The sequence below is a fragment of the Ranitomeya variabilis genome, chromosome 2, assembly GCF_051348905.1.
Source record: "Ranitomeya variabilis isolate aRanVar5 chromosome 2, aRanVar5.hap1, whole genome shotgun sequence".
In the NCBI taxonomy this organism is placed as follows: Eukaryota; Metazoa; Chordata; class Amphibia; order Anura; family Dendrobatidae; genus Ranitomeya; species Ranitomeya variabilis.
Window position 1 is genome coordinate 558,072,591 of NC_135233.1, and position 21,577 is coordinate 558,094,167.

At 38.8% G+C, this 21,577-nt stretch overlaps 1 protein-coding gene and 1 long non-coding RNA gene across 3 annotated transcripts in view; both read left to right on the plus strand.

Annotated features, from left to right (window-relative positions):
• Nucleotides 1-17,175, plus strand: part of TOX3 (TOX high mobility group box family member 3) — a 200,006-nt gene extending 182,831 nt beyond the window's left edge. For both annotated transcript variants that reach the window (XM_077288209.1, XM_077288210.1), the window contains exons 5-8: nucleotides 7,816-8,085; nucleotides 10,233-10,460; nucleotides 12,452-12,532; nucleotides 14,399-17,175. In XM_077288209.1, coding sequence (XP_077144324.1) covers nucleotides 7,816-8,085; nucleotides 10,233-10,460; nucleotides 12,452-12,532; nucleotides 14,399-15,148 — 1,329 coding nt within the window. In that variant the 3' untranslated portion in view covers nucleotides 15,149-17,175. The remainder of the gene's footprint in view (nucleotides 1-7,815; nucleotides 8,086-10,232; nucleotides 10,461-12,451; nucleotides 12,533-14,398) is intronic.
• LOC143809713 (uncharacterized) overlaps nucleotides 1-21,577 on the plus strand; it is a 484,828-nt gene that overhangs the window by 365,922 nt on the left and 97,329 nt on the right. The window lies entirely within an intron of this gene.

Here is a 21,577-nt window from a genome sequence, read left to right on the forward strand (position 1 = left end):
TTAATATGTGAATTTTTTCCTTTAAGTTTGTCATACATGCAAGTTATTTGTAACCAGAGTAAACGGAGTACAGCCTCTGAAAGACCCAATTGACTTAGTGATGTCTGTAAGGTTTTATCATGGCCTCCATGGTTTTGTAAGGGTACAAGATCTTGCGCCTATTGTTTGTCAGTATGAAGTGTATTTTTGTGTGGTCCTAGATGAGTTTTCTAAAAATCTATCTTAGATGTGTTCCATTTTCAACTTGAGGGGGCAGGGCATAATTAAGGTGGAGCTTAGTATCACTATGTTCTACTACTAAAGAGGTGGAGCTGGTTTGCCTTAAAGCCAAATATGATGGTAGAAAGAAGGATTCATTGAAACATTTCTTAGCGTTGATTGTAATACATTATAAAAAGGAATCCAAAGAAAGGATGAAATTAAGGGAGAAATTATCTTAGGCATTTTGCTATTTTTGGGTCAGGGCTCCTGTAAATGTGTGTGTGTGTATAAATATAAATATAAATATAAATATATATATATATATAGATAGATAGATAGATAAAAGAGAAGATCAGCACAAAAAAATGAAAAAAGCGGACTTTATTGCCCAATGGCGTGGCAACGTTTCGGATGTGATATCCTTTCTCAAGCACATCCCGAAACATTGCCATGCCATTGGGCAATAAAGTCCATTTTTTTTTGTGCAGTTTTTCTCTTTTATCCTATTATAAGGAACCAATGGATTGCTAGTTGGAAAAGCTTTGCACACTATGGAGGTATTTGGTGGTGCTGTTCCAATGTTTCAATATATGTATATATATATATATATATATATATATATATATATATATATATATATATATATATATATATAATTTTTTTTTTTTCATCAACATCCTTGGTTATATCATTTTTTTTCAAGATAAAATTTTTAACAAATAACATTTTTGGACACTTTTTTTTAAGGAGCATTTTAGGCTTTTACTTATATTTTTGTCTCTAGTCTTTATGACCTTATATTTAGCTAACATGAGCACATTTTCAATTAATACAATGTTGGGGCAATGTTGCCTAATGTGTTGCAGATAAAACAGTTATTTCATGGGTCATTAATGTGTTTAATGCGTGGAACATTCTATTAAAACAAGCACTTATTATTTTTATGAAGATGTTTATTACTTTGGTTAACAGCCAGAGTACAACTAGATTTTTGAAGGCCATAATCATTCATCTTATGTGAGGTTTGCCTCTTTTGTTTCTGGCTTTCTTTTAACAGAAGATTTGGATTATCATCAGAAAGCAGCCAGAGGTTTTTTGTTATTTCAAGCTGAGATTGATAGATGTTGTTGAAATTACATGCAATACAATTACACACCTTCAAAGATTTAAGGCCCCGTCTCACTAAGCGATTTACCAACGATCACGACCAGCGATATGACCTGGCCGTGATCGTTGGTAAGTCGCTGTGTGGTCGCTGGGGAGCTGTCACACAGACCGCTCTCCCCAGCGACCAACGATCAGGGGAACGACTTCGGCATCGTTGAAACTGTCTTCAACGATGCCGAAGTCCCCCTGCAGCACCCGGGTAACCAGGGTAAACATCGGGTTACTAAGCGCAGGGCCGCGCTTAGTAACCCGATGTTTACCCTGGTTACCAAAAAAAACAAACACTACATACTCGCCTTTCGGTGTCCAGGTCCCTTGCCGTCTGCTTCCTGCTCTGACTGACTGAGCCGCCGTACACTGAGAGCAGAGCGCAGCGGTGACGTCACTGCTGTGCTCTCACTTCTCACTGTACGGCCGGCAGTCAGTGAGAGCAGGAAGCAGACGGCAAGGGACCTGACGGACATCAGAAGGCGAGTATGTAGTGTTTGGTTTTTTTTACATTTACGCTGGTAACCAGGGTAAACATCGGGTTACTAAGCGCGGCCCTGCGCTTAGTAACCCGATGTTTATCCTGGTTACCAGTGAAGACATCGCTGGATCGGTGTCACACACACCGATTCAGCAATGTCAGCGGGGCCTCAACGACCAAAAAAAGGTCCAGGCCATTCCGACACGACCAGCGATCTCGCAGCAGGGGCCTGGTCGCTGGTACGTGTCACACATAGCGAGATCGCTATGGAGGTCGCTGTTGCGTCACAAAACTTGTGACTCAGCAGCGATCTCGCTAGCGATCTCGCTATGTGAGACGGGGCCTTTACAGCAGTGGTGCTAAATAGCTATGAAACAGAATAAGAACAAAGGAAAGGAGAAAGAAAATTGTTTGGGATGGAATTTTAAGAAATGATATTCCGAAGATCAACGTTCACAGGTCAGGTTTTACAATCTCTAAATGCCTGTGTAATGTGAGTATTAGCCTTATTATAAAGCCGGCAAATACAAGGCAAGATGTGGCATGTACAACGTAAGAGTGAATGAAAAGACTACAAGAGGAACAACTAAAGCACAAATGTAAGTAGAAAATAGAGATAAATCCACAATGAGGATTAATGAATGTCCCCCAAAACTATTCCCCTAATTGGCAATTGTAGTTATATAAAGTGCAAAAAAGTAGACGATAAGCTACAGGATGATATTATTAACATAAAGAATATCTGCTATGGTATAATATGCACAATGCACATAAAATGGTAATTCAATCAAAGTGTAATCATAGAAACATGAAAGCCACTAAGACAAACTCTCTATAATTCAATCAGTCCACATTAAGGTATATATACTAAGAAAGATTAGGATGCAATCATTAAATGCAATAGATACCTTGAGAAATGGTAGATAAAGCTAAAGGGAAGACAAGAGGGGGCACACAGACACCTCGACGAGCGTTTCACCACACTGGGCTTCATCAGGAGGAGACCATTAACTTAAAATAAATTAGAAAGTATTTACACATATTATCACTATACCTTTACTTATGTATTTTACTTATGTAGCTGCATTATATTCTGCAGCACTTTGAGTTGCGTTGTAACAAAATAAAGTCTAATGATCTTTGAGGCTTGCACCTTTTTTCCATTACTTGTCCATTGATAATTTTCATTCACGCAGACAATAGAATTCATTCATTGACCACATCAAGCTTCAAGCTCCACTCTAAGGCCGGTGTCCCACTTGCAACTGCAATGCAAGAAACTCGCCTCAATACTCGGCACTGCCGCCTGCACTCAGGACCGGAGCGTGTGGCTGCATAGAAATACATGCAGCCGCAAGCTCCGGTCCCGAGTGTCGACGGCAGTGCCTGGACTTGATGCAAGGGACTCGCGTGAGTTTCTCGCATTGAACTCGCAAGTGTGACCCCGACCTATCTCCTCTCCTCACTAGTATACACGCTTCCATATCTGTTCTTCTGTGCAGGACTATGTACAAAAGTCACCATCTGGAGATTTCCTCTGCGTAGTTGTTTGGTAAACCTGGTGCTTACGCACCAAGCTGGCAGGTAGCCTCGAGCGATGCAAAATTGTTTTGGGTGCCGCATGTGACTCCTGAGCCACGGATTGGGGACCCCTGATCTAGTGGTTTACAGATTTGTCTTTTAAGCATTTCTAAAAGATTTTTTTATGATAAATTTGATTTAAAAAAATATGCATAATAGCACATTAAATAAGAAAATTGAAAATTCGTTGATGCATTTCTCTCAGCACTCATTACAGAGCATGTTGGGGAAATGGGCATTTTATTACCCTCAGTTAAGTTTTTTATACTAGTGACATTTTATTTTACATCAAGTCAATTTATGGCTTTGACTTTTAAATTTAGTTGAGCCAAGTAAATTAACACATGGCGGGTCTTATTTCTCAGTTCCTGCTCTAATTCATCTTCTAGTTTAGCATGTAAATCACAGTGTTGTGAAGAGTGTTTGTACTCTCATTAAGAACAAACCATTTTCTAGGAAATTCTACAATGTGTTTTTTGTTTACTTTGTTTCTCTCATGATAGGTGCTAGAAATTTAAGGAACTATGTAAAGAAAGAAGAAAAGTACTGTAAATGAGACATTTTATAATTAATGAAAAGAACTAGACTCTACAGAACGATTCAAAGAATTGCAGCAGTTAGAAATCAATCCTCTCTTATTAAGTTATACATATGTAGAAACTTGAAAGATAACACAGTGGCATGGAAAAAATTTTGCACTTCTGGTCAAAATATTACTCTTATTATGAACAGTTAAGCATGTTGGAGATGAAATGATCTCTTAAAGGCCTAAAGTTAAAGATGACACATTTCATTTGTATTTTAGGCAAACATTTATATATTTTCATCTTTTACATTTTAAAAATTACAAAAAGGAAAATGGACTGATGGAAAAGTTTGAGCACCCTGCATGGCTAGTACCTAGTAGCACCCATTTTTGCAAGTATCATAGCTTGTGAACACTTTTTGCAGCCAGTCAAGTCTTTCAATTCTTGTTTGAGGGATTTTAATTCATTTTTCTTTGGGAAATTCTTTCACTTCTGTGAGATTCCTGAGTCTTCTTGCATACACTGCTGTTTTGTGGTCTAGCCACAGATTTTCAATGATCATATCAGGGGACTGTGAGGGCCATTGTAAAAGCTTTAGTTTGTGCCTAATGAGGTAGTCTTTTGTGGATTTTGATGTGTGTTTAGGAGCATTATCCATTTGTAGAAGCCATCCTGTTTTCAACTTCAGCTTTTTTGCTGATGGTGTTATGTTTGCATCAAGGATTTGTTGAAATTTCCTTGAATCCATTCTTCCTCTTACCCATGAAATGTTTTCCGTGCCATTGGCCATTGACCATTTTTTTCACAAGTATAAAGCAATCTGCATTTAATGCTATTATTTTGTAGGTGAAGAGATACTGTTAAAATGTATTTAATTCCCATAATTTAAATGCTTTTAGTGCAGGCACACATAATAGGATTTTTGTTGATTAATTACGAATCAGAAAATGTAACTGCTATATATCATGAGATGCATAATTTTTTATTTGTTGTTACATTTGTATGTTTTTACTCTCAAATTCTGAGAAACTAAGTGGATAGCCTTGATTCTGGAACCTTAATAGGAAGCTACTACGAGAACATCTGTTATTCTGAGTGACCGAACCTTCGGACCTTTTAAATTAACCAAATATTCGCAATAAATGACCACAGATTCGCTACTTGTTTGCTGATTGGCGGTCATTTGAAAGGACTCTGTCAGCAAAGAATGGCTGTTGAAACCAAGTACAGGCACTTAGTGCATCATGGCATGGCCAATCATTAAGTAAATCTTCCCACCTGCTTGTTTTCCTTCTATCTCCAGCCAGAACTATGATCTTTTGTGTGAACCAAAAGATCATTTGACTCACAGAATGAGTATTTTGCTCATTTGTTTGTTGATTGGCAGCCTACTTAGATTGCATGATTATCATGAAATTACCATTTCTTGGAATACTCATTCACAATAATCGTACAGTGTAAATGAACCTATAAATTTAATGCATGGATAACCCATTGATTTCATAAGATGTTTTATAGTATTTCATTTCTCCTGTGATGGCACTGCAGAGAAATTGAACACCTAGTTTCTCCAATATAGCTGGTTCTAACATTTACAGGTAATAACCACTGGTTGCACCAGGAGCAGACATATCAGTGGTGCAAACTGTGGAGTTGTACAGGGGCGCAAGAGCTAAGGGGGCTACTACTGGCTTCAAAACAGGTGGAATTGTGCATTAGGATGAGCTATTGGACAGCAAAGGGTCTACATACTGTTATTGCACATGGACTCTCTGCTGTCTGTGTCTGACAAAGGGTGACACCAAGCTAACAGCCAGCCAAAAAAGGGGTTCTTTTAATATGTCCTAAAAGTTTGAAGCAATATATCTTTTTAACATTCAATGTGTAATCACATGCCAATCTGGTTTACGAAAAAAATATTTTCCCAGCTGTTAAAAAGAAACATCTTGTGTGAGGGTTGGCCTGAGCATCAAAAACTCTAGTGAAGGCCATCATGAGATTTTTAAAAAATGTAAAAAATGTGATTGCGTTGCCGAAAATATCTAGACCATTTGGCAAACTGTGAATTTTTAAGATAGCAAAATAAAGTTAAAATGTTACACGATTCAAGCTATCCAAACCACAGGCAGCAAGAATCAGAGATGGTGTAAACGATTGCAACCGGCCATGTTTTCCTCTGAATCACTCTGGGGTTTCAGGGAAAAAATGGTTTGAGGAGCTGGGGATAACAGTGAGAGACAGAAGTGCTTCGGTGATGCCTCTTGCTGACTTTTCCCGACTCCACTGCAGATGACAAACTGGTCTCTCCCTATATACTTGCATTGAAAAGAGCTGTCAAACAACTAGAAGAAACTGGCTGGGGTGGCAACGGACTAGTCTCTTCTCTACCAATAGCATCTGGGTGCTTGGAATGACAGGTTCAATTTAAATATCCTCAGCTTTCAAAGTCAATAAGATTTTGGAGCTGTGAAATCGTACAGCTCTTACATGAATTCCATATTTTTCTTATTCTTATCAATGTCTTTTGCATTTTACTATAAACAAGATCTTAACTACTAGATGATTCTAAAACACAGTTTTGGATAATAATGCTAAGTAGTTAGAATGAAAGTAGTAACAGATGTTTTTAATTGATTGACTTCTGGCAGTAAATTGGCATTTATAATATATTTCATGTATTAACCAAAGTTTGCTCCAAATTATATAACCTAAGTGGAAGTAACAATTCCATCTTATCCTGGTTATTTTGCGTGTGATCCTTTGAAATTCTAATAAATAATATCTGATTAATTCAATCCTTTCAATCCTATTTCTATAATAATAATAATGTTTTCCAAAAATCCAACATAAATCAATGCATTTTTAAGTCAACCACTTGCAACTACACTCTTATAAGTTAAGTCACAAATAATCTGTTAAATTTTACTGATGACATTTCCTGAATGTGTGCATTGACAACTAGAATTGAGTAAATTTTTGAAAATTCGATTGCGGATAACCTTTGGCAGCAAATATTGAATTTGCATTATTCGCCGAACATCATTGGAGTCAATTGGAGTTGAAATGGCCAAATATTTTTGGACCCAATCTTCAAACATAAATTTGGCATGAACAGAATACAAGTAAGGCACAAATATGGCAAATTCAGATTCGGCGATCATTTCTGAACAAATTCGCTCATCTCTATTGACAATATTCACATATTCTACATAGATGTATGGTTGTCCCTGAAATGTATTTCCTCTAGTGATTTTACCCCTTCACGACAGGATGATTTTCCATTTTTCCATTTTCATTCTTTTCTCCCCTTCTTCCAAGAGCCAGAACATTTTATTTTTCTGTCCACATGGACATATGAAGGCTTATTTTTTGTGAGCGGAGTTGTACTTTGAATGACATCATTAATTGAATCATGTGATGCACTGGAAAGTGAGAAAAACTCCAAGTGTGTTGAAATTGCAAAAAAGTGCAAGACCACAATAGTTTTTTTGGGTTTTGCATTTACCATGTTCACTGTAAAGTCAATCTGATCTGGTAACACGATTTTCCAGGTCACCACAAGTACGTCGATACCAAACATGATTTATTTTTTTTTAAATTTAAGTGGTGGCCACCCGTGGCTGTTGGGAAAGATCCAGGCTCGGTGTGTGAGCCCACATCAAAGACAGAGACACGACTTTTGACGTACATGTATACCAAAAGTTGTTGAGTGGTTCAGGTATACCAGCCTAAAAATATTATTGTAAATATAAATGATGGGGAACTCATTTGATATTAGAATTGGGAAGTCTTGGGCTATTAACATGAATATTTCATTGTTTTTTATGAAGGTTTACATCTAATTTAATAAAATTTATTTTTTTCCACTAGGATCAAAGACAGACTCAGATGGCCCAATATCGTCAGGACCCCTCATTAATTATGAGGTCGCTGGTACACATGTCAGATGTGGCACGGGCAGGAATAATGTCTCAAAGTCAACTTACCACCATAAACCAATCTCAACTCAGTGCTCAGTTAGGACTCAATATTGGGACAGCTCCCATTACTCATACGTCTCCTTCACCTCCAGCAAGCAAGTCGGCCACACCATCCCCTTCCAGCTCAGTAAATGATGAGGATGCCGATGAAACAAACAGGGTGTGTATAACCTTGCAGATTCTATCTGGTTTGACATTATTTCAATGACAGTCTACTTGGTATTTAGGACAATTGATAGTTGACTTGTTTCTCTTATATTGTAAATATTACTTGGAACTGTGAATAAGTGAATTTCCACCCAAAGTTACTCTTGAGTAGTGACTAGTGATGAGCGAGTGTGCTCACGAGTCGAGTTTTCCGGGCATGCCCGGGTGTTCTCTGAGTATCTTGGACATGCTCGTAGATTATGTTTTTGTCTCTGCAGCTGCATGATGTGCAGCTGTTAAACAGCCTGAATACATGTGGGGATTCCCTAACAAACAGGCAATTCCTGCATGTGTTCAGGTTATCTAACATCCGCAAATCATGCAGCTGCGGAGACAAAAACATAATCTATGAGCATGCCCAAGATACTCGGAGATCACCCGAGCATGCTCGGAAGACTTGAGTAGTGAGCACACTCGCTCATCACTAATAGTGTCTAAAAGGGTAGAAAAAAAAGGTTATTTTTTTTCTCCCCTCCAATAAAGTCTCACTTTTGTCCATGAGTTCACAAACAAGAGCAGCTTGGCAAATGGCAGACGGTTTCTTATTCAAATACTTATGAAAGTTACATACCGTAACTTTAAAAAAAAAATGTTATGCCATATTTTATAGACAGTCTATTTCTATACAATATTTTACTTTGTCTCCTTAATAATAATAATAATAATAATAATCTTTATTTTTATATAGCGCTAACATATTCCGCAGTGCTTTACAGTTTGCACACATTATCATCGCTGTCCCCGTTGGGGCTCACAATCTAAATTCCCTATCAGTATGTCTTTGGAATGTGGGAGGAAACCGGAGTGCCCGGAGGAAACCCACACAAACACGGAGAGAACATACAAACTCTTTGCAGATGTTGTCCTTAACCTTCCCTAACTTGAAAAACAAGTAAAAATATGCTAATTTGTTACCAAATATTTCCACTCCCTGCAGAACTTTTTAAATCATGTTTACACTGTAATTAGACATTTACTTATTCTGTCTTGACATGTGTATTTTCTTTTGTTGACAAGCATGCACACACACTATGGCCAAATACTTAATTTAATTTTTTGGAAGAAATTACTGAGAAACATTCTTATGTTAAATCTCCAATTGCTTTTTCTTCTTGGTAATAACACATTTATAAATAATTTAAATTTCAGCAGAATGTATTTTCAATTCACCTTCAAGAACAAAATTCACAAGAGATTTCAAGCTGCCAAAACATGAGCTGAGAGTATTTTATTATTCAGAAATCTGAATTAAAAGACAACAGAGAAAAAAAAAATACTACATCAATTTTATTCTAATCCCTGCTGCTTTATTTTTAATATAATTGTTGGTTATCTGGGCTAGTCTGATAAGTTTTATTTTTCACAAATATTTTTTAGGAGACGAATTGGGCTAATTTTGACAAGAGCAGAATAAATGAATATTGTTAATAAATTCGAGATGTTTAAATCAATTAGATGAGAATTGAATTTGTGTATATTTTTGGGCACTTTGCTGTTCCCAGTTAATTTGAATAAATTGTATTTTGTTTGCAATAGCCAAAACCTTTTTACACATTGCAGAATATTGCATCAACCAGAGAAGGCTGTTATGACATTAGGTGCAGTTGAGCGTTCTTCCCAATAATGCCACACAGCTAATCACATCACATTGTATAGTCCAGCGAATCAGGATGAACTATTGTACCCTGTATAAAAGCAGAGGCAGGGAATGCAGCAGCCACTTTGAGGTGAATCTAGTTATTGAAAGGACATCACACCTTCCCAACAGAGATATGGAGAGCAAACCATAAAACATCTAATAAATATCACAGATAGTGTTTGACATCACAGCAGTGAAGAATAGCTACCATCCATTTACTCAAAACCAAATACGTTGAGATCAGTTTGACATTGTTGTTGACTATGTTTTAGTTAAGGAGTCTAAAAGGGGTTGAATACAGTCCTAGGAGACCTCAAAGTGTCATATACATTTTTTCAGGAGTACTTGAGATTCATGGCGACTTAGTTTAGGGAAAAAGTCGCCAAAGCTTCTGAATTTGAATTTCAAAGTATTTTCTCACTTCTAAATAAAGATAACTTACACACTGTATATTTTTTCAGATAATAGGAGAAAAAAGAGCTGCACCTGACTCTGGAAAGAAGCCCAAAACCCCAAAGAAGAAGAAAAAGAAAGATCCAAATGAACCCCAAAAACCTGTCTCTGCATATGCTCTATTTTTTAGAGATACACAGGCTGCAATTAAAGGTCAGAACCCCAATGCAACATTTGGTGAAGTATCAAAAATTGTGGCTTCAATGTGGGACGGTCTTGGAGAAGAGCAAAAACAGGTAATTTTACTGTACTCTGTATAGTATATGGTCATAAAAAGTTTTACTTTCTGGTTATGTTTGATCTTAACAGCCAATACAGTTGTTTCTTCCCCTGTAATCCTTAACCCAAAGGATTTGGGGAGAACCTTGAAAACATCAATTTATAGGAAATAGTGTGCATGGATAGCAATTGAGGGGATATAGTGCTGGGTTCTTGGGTAATGACTAATAGGCTAAACTTTCCCATGTTTGGCCAGCTTTAGATCACCTAGAGGGTTGGTACAACTGATATGGTGGAACGTTTAACTTAGTATACCAATACTAAATAAGATGATGCATGTTCAGCGTATGGACAATACCAACAGTAGCCATGATTGATAGATTATGTTATACGTCTTGTTTCTGCTCAATGCAGCTGAAAAATTGTAACCTAGCAGGAGATGTCTTTGCTACTTGCCGTGGCAAACATCCATTTGTGTATGACTTAAAAGATGATCTGTCAAAATTGTAAAAATTTTATATATGGTTAATAGTAGGTAGAGTTTGTTTGGGTATAATTATTTGTCATTGGCTTGGGTCACAGAAGCATATGTTCTCTCATCCAAGAGAATCTGGTCGTTAATGAAAATCGCACTCTGATCAGAGTCTAACCATAGTGTGATCATGGTGTACTCCAGTTCCCTCAGATGAGGAGAACATGGAGAAAAAATGTCTTCATCTTCTTTATTGTGTCAGACGATGGACATCGAACTCCGATGACATCCGAGTGTAGTCGTCCAATGGTTTCCAAGGATTCATTGACTTCCATGGCCAACCGATTGCGATCCAAATATCGACTCAAACTCAGACATAGTGATTTTTCTGTCCGAGGGAAAGAATTTGACTTGTGCACAGCCCCATAGCATTACATTGGTGCTAGTGCAATCCAATGTTTTGTCGGATCACACTCGAAATGAAAATACGCTCGTCTGCACCTGTCCATAGTTTGACCCTGATTCCTCTGTGAACATCTACAGAATATTTTGGCACTACATTTTATAATTATTATACAAAAATTGATAAATATATTCATTCTCAGAGCAACGACTGTTATTACCAGAAGTTTAGATTGAAAGTGCATTGTAATAAAAATGTACGGTGCTGTTTTAATTATTATTTGCAGTCTCTTAATGTAACATGAAGGCATTGTGTGCAAGTTTCTAAGACATCTGCTCTTTACTAGACTTCCCCTGTTATGATTTAATGATGGTGATTAATCAAGCCTATTTGTAGTTTATGTGCAACAACTGGACCTTTGTTGAATGGCACAAAAAAATATTCAGAAAAGGCCAGACTTCTGCAGGCAGGAAGTCATGAAAGGCATAATCACAGCCATTCAGAGAACTTGGTGAATTATCAAAGGGTTGTTCTAGTTTTTTGTACTGGCCTGGCTAATGTATAATGAGCAATTCTGCAATTGTATAAATGATAAATATAGCAAATTGTAGTTTATAGTAATAATGTAAAATTATGTATTAATTGTATTGCTGATTATTAAAATCAGCTAAGAGGTTTTACAATTTTGGACAATTTTGTGCATATTTTATTTTTTTAATGTATGCAATTTCCTTATTAATGTGCATATTCAATGAAGCCATATGCTGTTCTGCATATTAATCTCTTTTTATGCAGGAGGGGTGAAAAAATAAATCAACTTATCCTACTTTTCTATCTACTGTTATTCATTGTTAGAAATATTTTCCTAACGCTATGGCTCTACTATTCACAATCCAGGGTCATAGCTAAGGTTTCTTTTAATCTGAGCAATTTTTTGATCTTGCCCTATATTTTTTTTAGCCTGGTCAGGACCCAGTGGCTTGTTCTCCCCTTCTTCCCTCCAAAGCACCTACCACAATCTCTGCTCGGCATTGAGCAACAGATGTCAATAACTATTGCTGATTGATTTTATTATATTTATTTGGTGTTAAAATTATTAAAATTTATAAGATCTATCTTCTGTTCTCTTACAGGTGTATAAGAGGAAAACAGAAGCCGCCAAAAAGGAATACTTAAAGGCTCTTGCAGCCTACAGAGCAAGTCTCGTGTCCAAGGTAAAATTAAAATGTGAAAATTTGTGTATATGTATATATGCTGTTGGGAACCGCACTCTCAGGTACTCATGGGGTAGTGTTCACACAGGCAATGCGGTTTGGTCTAAAAGTGTAGTTTTATTGCTTTACTCCTGGAGATTCAAAACCAAAATGGCCTATTCTGGGCACTAAGGCATAACAGCAAATAAATTATAAAGAGTTACAGTCCTTTCTCCTAGGTAAAGGTACAGTTCTATCAGTTTCGGTATCCTCTTCTACCTGTGCTCCAAACAGAAGTGTTCAACTCTATGCACAGTTCACAATGAACAGGCTTCAGCTTTCACATGTTACTCTGCAGCTCCAACACACAGACTGCTCAGCTGTCCAAGCTGACTTGTGCAGTCTCCATTCAAAGAGAGACTTTGGCTTGTCTCTCTCTCAGGTTCAGCTTATATTTTTGTGTGGTCACTCGCCATCTTCTACACACTCCATTCTGCTCAAAATCCAACAGACTGACACAAGGTGAACCCAAGACCTTCAGTGCTAGGATTTAACTCCTGTCCTACCTGACTTTGCTGCAATGCATGTATTATGATTTTAGTTTGAGGTTTCTGTAGCCTGGTGCAAATTTTGACCTGGTATTTCAAGCGAGCACTATGGCAATAGTGGTCAAGGGACATTGTCAAGTTTGTACGTTGTTATTCCACTTGCTCAGTGTGAAGTTATACTTGTCTAAGTGATGGGTACAAGTGGTGTACTAAAGTCTATCTTGAACTGCTGTAAACCTCATGGCAGGTAGATCTGACTGTTTCTATTGTGAACTTTTATTTATGCTGCATTTTAAGTGATTAGTATAGCACTGAACATTTTAATGCACACTGTCCAGATCTACTTTGCAACACTGAAACTGTCATTTTCTTAAAATTAAAATTCTTGGTCATAATAAAATCATATGTACACTACTAATATAACCCCAACAATCAAGCACATGTTCTTCAATTTCCTGCATCGGGATAGCAGCTGATGATGTCCAGTTCTAATATCACTTAAGTGATGGGGCTATTGATTGGCTGCAGTGGTCAAGTAACTAATGGTGAATGCGCATCTCATGGTGTAGTGTTACAATCACCTAATTGGTTCAAGGGCTTATGAACAGGTGATTTAAAAATGGAACATTATCACTTCCTGTCCTGATGCAAACCACTAAAGATGTCTATACTTGACCCACGGTGGGTTAAAGCAGGTGGGTATTTCCGATTTTACTATTTCTAAGACATCTATGCCATTAGTATTTTAAAGGGGTTATCCTGGACTATTTCTTTAGCAGTGTGCCTAAGAGCTAACTACCTGCCTTTTGTGCTCAGCAGCGATTTCTACCAACAGAGTAGTCACAGACCACTCCTGCTCCTGACAGCGATTCCTTGTCTTCCCTTTATTTCATGTAGACAGAGCAGTGGCTTTTCTTCCACTCTGCTCTGTTGATGGGAGTGGGACTGCTGAAGTCATGCTAATTGACAGCCGCCTCCCTGCTGCATAACTGTGAGAAACTGGCTGTCAATCAGTATGACATCGGCAGTGACTTCCTGTCAACAGAGCAGCCCGCAAGAAGCCGGCACCAGGTACAACAGGCAGATAGTTAATTAGGGAGGCAGGAAATTAAAACTGGAGTACAACAAGTGCCAGTGCCATGCAGAATGGTTGTATTTAGTCTTTCATCATAAACTGTTGACCCTTCTTGTTATGATTAATGTGGACAAAACCTAATATTTACAACGCATTTAATTTACATCCAATGTTAATTTTTTTTTACTGAATGTAATGTTTAATGTTTTTTATTAGATTAGTTTTATTATATTAATACCGTAGTTTTTTTTTCTTCTGTGACAGGCTGCAGCAGAATCTGCAGAGGCTCAGACAATACGCTCTGTCCAGCAAACACTGGCATCAACAAACCTCTCATCTACGCTTCTTCTTAACTCCTCGCTATCTCAGCACGCCTCACTCTCTATGGCGGCGCAGAATCTCCAGCAATCAATTCCAAGAGCCATTGCACCGAAACCATTAACCATGAGACTACCCTCTAACCAGATTGTGACCTCTGTAACCATTGCACCAAACATGCCGTCCAATGTGGGAACACCATTAATGAGCTCAATGGGTGCACCAATGGTAGCCACTCCACCTTCTTCTCAATTGAGCCCTTCACTGCAGAGCCAGCAGCATCATATCCAACAATTGCAGCAGCAGCAGTTGCAACAGATGCAACAGCAGCAGCTTCATCAGCATCAAATGCACCAGCAGATCCAGCAGCAGATGCAGCAGCAGCATTTCCAACATCATATGCAGCAGCAGCTCCAACAACAGCAACAGCAGCAACTTCAACAGCAAATGCAACAACAACTGCAACACATACACCTACAGCAGATGCAGCAACAACAGCAGATGCAACATATTCAGCATCAGTCACAACTGTCTCCTCAGCAGCCATCTCCTGCCCCTTCCCAAACTGGTGTACCTTCCCAGATAGCATCTCCCATTCCCCATATCAGTAGTCCTTCCCCAGCATCCCAACATCACCAGCCATTGATACAGTCCCAGGCACAGACTCAAGTGATGTCTCAAGTCAGTATTTTTTAACCCTCAACAGGTTTTATTCCAGGATATTTTCATCTCTTTAAGAGAAGGTGCATATTCTGTATATTGTCCAAACATGTTATGCAATAATGCATAACGGACCAAGTGAGACTATTAAGTGTCTATTAGATAGGCAATACAGGACAGTGTAACTTGTATCATATTTTAGCATCCTCAAAATCTCTTCTCTGAGAACTAAAGAATGATGACTTTGTTTTTCATGCGATGCTTTTCTTTTTTTTTTATTTATTGATTTTATTTCCTAAAATATGTGAATTGTGTGGTCCTGAAACACACTGGGAAATCACTAAAAAAAAAACAAAAAAACTGTGGACACTTTGAGTGGACTTGAACATGCGACAAAGCATTGGAAGCTCACAGAGACAAAATTGTATGCTACCTGTAAAGTGATAATGTCACCACCATGCAAGTGCATTTGTATGACATATACGTAGTTAATGGCATTTTTGTCATATGATATGATGTAAATCACAGATGTTCGCCAAAGTTTTTATTTTTTCATGGTTTGCCTATATCAAAATTAAAAAAGAAAGAAAAAATCTCATTAGCAACCAAAATTTAAGTTTGGAATACACTGTAATGGTACGTTGATTGCTTCTGTGTCCCACCATCTGCATTAGGACCGAAATGTGACTATAGTGTGCTGACGTGACACATTTCTTATTAAAACAATGTATTTTTTAAAAAAGGGAAAATGCACTTAAATACTGTAAATGGTTATTCTAAAGGCTAAAGTTAACTAATTCTACAAGTACTGTATGAACAGTAGAATATTTAAAAAAAAAATGGTACCCCAATGAGGTGTATATATTTTCTTTTCGAGTTGTACGGTTTCAAATAATTTCTTATAAAATGTTTTCATAAACAAGGCTTTAATGTAACACTGGTTACACAAACATTAATTGCTACATCGCTTTTGTGTTTTTATGCGGTTTTATACTTTTTTATGAGTTCTGATAGCGCCAGTTAAGCTGTTTGTATTTTTGCTTAACTGAAAAAAATGCTTTTATCTTGCTATAGAATAAACACATTTCTGTAATAGGTTGCATGATGTTTATTTATTTTTTGGGATTGCCTGTAGTTTTTTTTTTTTAAATTATTATTATTATTATTTCTTATACAGATGTATTTATTTTAATTTCCATGAAAGGCTTAGAGCTGCCTATTTTAATATAGATTTGGCAGAATAAAAAAAATATACCTAATTTTACACTTAATTATGGTGTACTTCTAACAAGTGTATATGGACCCTTCAGTGGCAGAGACTCATTTGTCCTTCTGTCAACCCTGTCTTTGACGTAAGACCATGTATTTCTATTGTGTGGACAACCACAACCTCTCCCCATAAAGTTCTCATGTTGTCTAAATTTTAGGGGAGTTGGATTTGTCCTGGTGCCTAAAACAAAGGACCGATCATCAAAATTAGCATTTTGAACTAGACGCATAATACAATAGTGGCTACAGAGTGGACTACTTTTTTTTTCTTCTAATTTTGCCTCTCCGTTACAAAGATATTGGCAATAAAAGTAGTTAGCACCTAATAAGTTAACTTGTTAACTTTTTAAAGTCCAAGTGGGTGTATTTACAGGGGGCTTGTGCTTCTTCTCCCTGTAGGAGTTGCTATCTGGTAACATCCACTTGGTTTAATAATAGTTGACAGATTAAGGGCCAAAATTTTTATTGCTAATATTTTCACAAAAGAGAGAGCAAAAAATTTTTATTTTGCTCTTTAGCCGTTATTTCATCGTGGGTCTAGCTCAACATGAAAAATTTGATGAAGGGTCTTTTTCGAAATGTATTTTAAAATCAAATAGGTCACCCATCATAACAAATGATCATCTGTTTAAATATTTTGCATTTAACTGTCCTTTATAAGTGGAATCAAATATTGCTAATTAATTATTCCTTAGTTTAAGTGTGAAAATTGTTATGAGTCCATCAAAGCCAAGATTATATTCTTATCTACATCTGTATAAATAAATATTTTCTGTGAGAAATCTTGTACAATCTTTTAAAGGGAGTATTTATTTATGGAGGTAGATGGTTGAACTACTCTTTGCAGGCCCTAAGTGTGCTATGAATAAGAGTTAAATCGATGTTCCTCAACTCCAGTCATCAAGAACTACCAGCAGATCATGTTTTCAGCATTTCCTTAGTATTGCCCAAGTGATCATGGAGGACTGGAGTTGAGGAACACCGAGTTGGAAGAATGTATGCTGGTAACATGTGCAGAAAATCTCTCATATCTCTAAAAAGTGCTCTACCTTATTTTTTGGGTGGTTGAAGATTGAGAAAATTCTTATATTTTTATTACCGCTACAGATATTTAGAATCAGACTTAGAGCGCTACAGTTCTGTTGTAAAAATGCTAAAATGCAGTCATGGTTTTGAGAAACTAGACTAAAAGTGTTTTCCGGGACTTTAATTTACATGACCTACAGTGGGGCAAAAAAGTATTTAGTCAGTCAGCAATAGTGCAAGTTCCACCACTTAAAAAGATGAGAGGCGTCTGTAATTTACATCATAGTTAGACCTCAACTATGGGAGACAAACTGAGAAAAAAAAATCCAGAAAATCACATTGTCTGGTTTTTTATCATTTTATTTGCATATTATGGTGGAAAATAAGTATTTGGTCAGAAACAAACAATCAAGATTTCTGGCTCTCACAGACCTGTAACTTCTTCTTTAAGAGTCTCCTCTTTCCTCCACTCATTACCTGTAGTAATGGCACCTGTTTAATCTTGTTATCAGTATAAAAAGACACCTGTGCACACCCTCAAACAGTCTGACTCCAAACTCCACTATGGTGAAGACCAAAGAGCTGTCAAAGGACACCAGAAACAAAATTGTAGCCCTGCACCAGGCTGGGAAGTCTGAATCTGCAATAGCCAACCAGCTTGGAGTGAAGAAATCAACAGTGGGAGCAATAATTAGAAAATGGAAGACATTCAAGACCACTGATAATCTCCCTCGATCTGGGGCTCCACGCAAAATCCCACCCCGTGGGGTCAGAATGATCACAAGAACGGTGAGCAAAAATCCCAGAACCACGCGGGGGGACCTAGTGAATGAACTGCAGAGAGCTGGGACCAATGTAACAAGGCCTACCATAAGTAACACACTACGCCACCATGGACTCAGATCCTGCAGTGCCAGACGTGTCCCACTGCTTAAGCCAGTACAAGTTTGCTAGAGAGCATTTGGATGATCCAGAGGAGTTTTGGGAGAATGTCCTATGGTCTGATGAAACCAAACTGGAACTGTTTGGTAGAAACACAACTTGTCGTGTTTGGAGGAAAAAGAATACTGAGTTGCATCCATCAAACACCATACCTACTGTAAAACATGGTGGTGGAAACATCATGCTTTGGGGCTGTTTCACTGCAAAGGGGCCAGGACGACTGATCCAGGTACATGAAAGAATGAATGGGGCCATGTATCGTGAGATTTTGAGTGCAAACCTCCTTCCATCAGCAAGGGCATTGAAGATGAAACGTGGCTGGGTCTTTCAACATGACAATGATCCAAAGCACACCGCCAGGGCAACGAAGGAGTGGCTTCGTAAGAAGCATTTCAAGGTCCTGGAGTGGCCTAGCCAGTCTCCAGATCTCAACCCTATAGAAAACCTTTGGAGGGAGTTGAAAGTCCGTGTTGCCAAGCGAAAAGCCAAAAACATCACTGCTCTAGAGGAGATCTGCATGGAGGAATGGGCCAACATACCAACATCAGTGTGTGGCAACCTTGTGAAGACTTACAGAAAACGTTTGACCTCTGTCATTGCCAACAAAGGATATATTACAAAGTATTGAGATTAAATTTTGTTTCTGACCAAATACTTATTTTCCACCATAATATGCAAATAAAATGATAAAAAAACAGACAATGTGATTTTCTGGATTTTTTTTGTCTCAGATTATCTCCCATAGTTGAGGTCTACCTATGATGTAAATTACAGACGCCTCTCATCTTTTTAAGTGGTGGAACTTGCACTATTGCTGAATGACTAAATACTTTTTTGCCCCACTGTATCTTTAAAATACACCCGGCTTGTTACCGATGACTTCATATCACTAACACCCGGCCATTCAGACAGTGCTGTCCTTGATAAAGACAAGCAGTTGATCAAAACGTTGGACGTTATCTGTCTTATTCATTGGTGCCGGATCAAAGTCAAATTTGAAAAATTATTCATGACAAGACTTACCGTATTATCTGGTGTATAAGATGACTGGGCGTATAAGACAACCCCCAACTTTTCCATATAAAATATGGAATTTGGGATATACCCGCCGTATAAGACGGGGGTCATCTTATACGCCCAGTCATATTATATGGCGTGTGGTTCCCAGGGTCTGGAGGAGAGGAGACTCTCCTTCAGGCCCTGGGATCCATATTCATGTAAAAAAATAAAGAATAAAAAAAAAAATATGGATATACTTACCCCTCCGACGGACCCTGGTTCTCAGCGGTGCAAGCGTCTGCCTCCATTCCTAAGTATGCAGTGAGTGAAGGACCTGCGATGACGTCGCGGTCACGTGATTGACCAGAATTCCGATGTACCGGTCACACAAGTTCTCAATGTGAGCCTATGAGATTCTCGTTCTGTCCTTATTCTGGCTCTCATAGACTTACAGTGAGTAGTGACTTCTGGATCACCCAGCAAACACTGGAGCCATCCAGCAGGTTATAACTAGCAGAAAATCCCGGGAGCGGCGCTGAGAACAGAATTAGATGGCTGGTAAATATTTTACTAAGGGCAAGGAACTTTAATTTGTGACACCAAGCCAGTGGTGAAATAAAGGTAAAAAATGCTGGACTGGTGCTTTAAGGATAGATCATCACTATTTAAAGTAAATTAAAATCCCAATGATAATGCATTTTACCTTATAGAGTCAAAACATAAGCATACAATTACTATTTGGATCCCTATGTGCTACATTGGAATTCTTTTTCTGCATATACAGCAACCATTTAATCACTGCAAGCATACGAATAAAATGGCTCCAGTGATCAGTGCGAGAAGTACAAGATTATTAATTTTGTTTTTAAAGGGAAACTGTCACCCCCCTCAGGCGTTTGTAACTAAATGAGCTAACTTGTGCAACGCTAATGCTGCATTCTGACAAAGTGGCTCTTTTAGTTATGATGCCTGTGCAGTGCCCCCACTGCCGCAGGGCCGAGGGGTACCCGGTACCGGGCCTCTGAGTCTCTGTTCTGGAATTGTCACGGTGGCTAGGCCCGGTCCGTGACCCTGCTGAGGGGCGCCCAAATAATAGGGTGTAGATGATGGTGGTAGTGCGGTGCAGTGCCGGTCACAGTAAATAACGAGGACACCAGGTTGCAGTATCTTTACCTCTTTACTGAAGGCTTCAGGGTCCTCAGTCCGGAATACGGTTAACCAGGCTGCGCAAGTCCGGCCGGTCCAATGGCACATCCAGAGCTCCCTTTGCAGGTGGTAATCTGTGCCTACCTTCTAGCGCTTGTGTGTTGTGGTCCTCCCCTGCTGTGCTTACGGGATAGTCCCCACAACTGTTGTCTGTTTCTCGTGTTCCCTCACAACTAGATTCTGATGTTCTTCTTCGTCCCCCAGATGATATGGCTAGGACGCACCCATATGACGAGTAGGCTCGGAGCTCTTCCTGGACCCTAGTGTCGCCCTTCTCCTAGTGTGCCCCCCATGTCTTCATAGGTGATTGGTGTGAGACAGCCCGCCTATAGCTGACTGTCCTGCCGTAGGTTTGAAGTATTGCTTGGAGCCTGATACTTCCTCGGCGTTCCGGCCACCGGCTACGCGCCTCAGTAGGATGTTGCCTCGATCTTACAGCACGACTCCCACTGGTATTTCTCCTTGTTGCGTTGATCTCGTTTCTCACTCAGCACAATATACCTCGCTACTTGTCCTTTCTTAGGGTACCGCCGCAATCAGGTGCAGGCGTGGTCCCGTAACGTTCTCTCTGTTCACTAGGCCTCTGTCAGGATCCCACCCCTGACAGGGACCCCTCTGAATCTTCCCCTACAACACCCTCTGCCACAAGGTGTTGCCTGGTTCCAACCCAGTCAGCTTTCTGAACTAACTTCCTGCCTAACCCCCAGTTTTACCAGATTGTGAGGAGTGGCCTAATACATAGAACCCTTAGCTCCCCCTGGAGGCCAGACTGTGAAGTGTATTGGTGTCTGTGATACCTGGTCAGAAGAACTCCTTCAGTGCCATCAGACGTACCATAGCCCCCCTTAGCGGCGGTGCATCAGTACTGCAACGACCAGGACTCTGGGGCGCTGCACCTGCACATGCTGAAATAAACGTTTTATAAAATGTGCCCCCTCATACCCTGAAATCGTCCCGGGGCAGGACTTTCCTTCCTAATCAAACGCAACACAGCTGTCACTCTGAGCCTGTGCGCCGGGCACC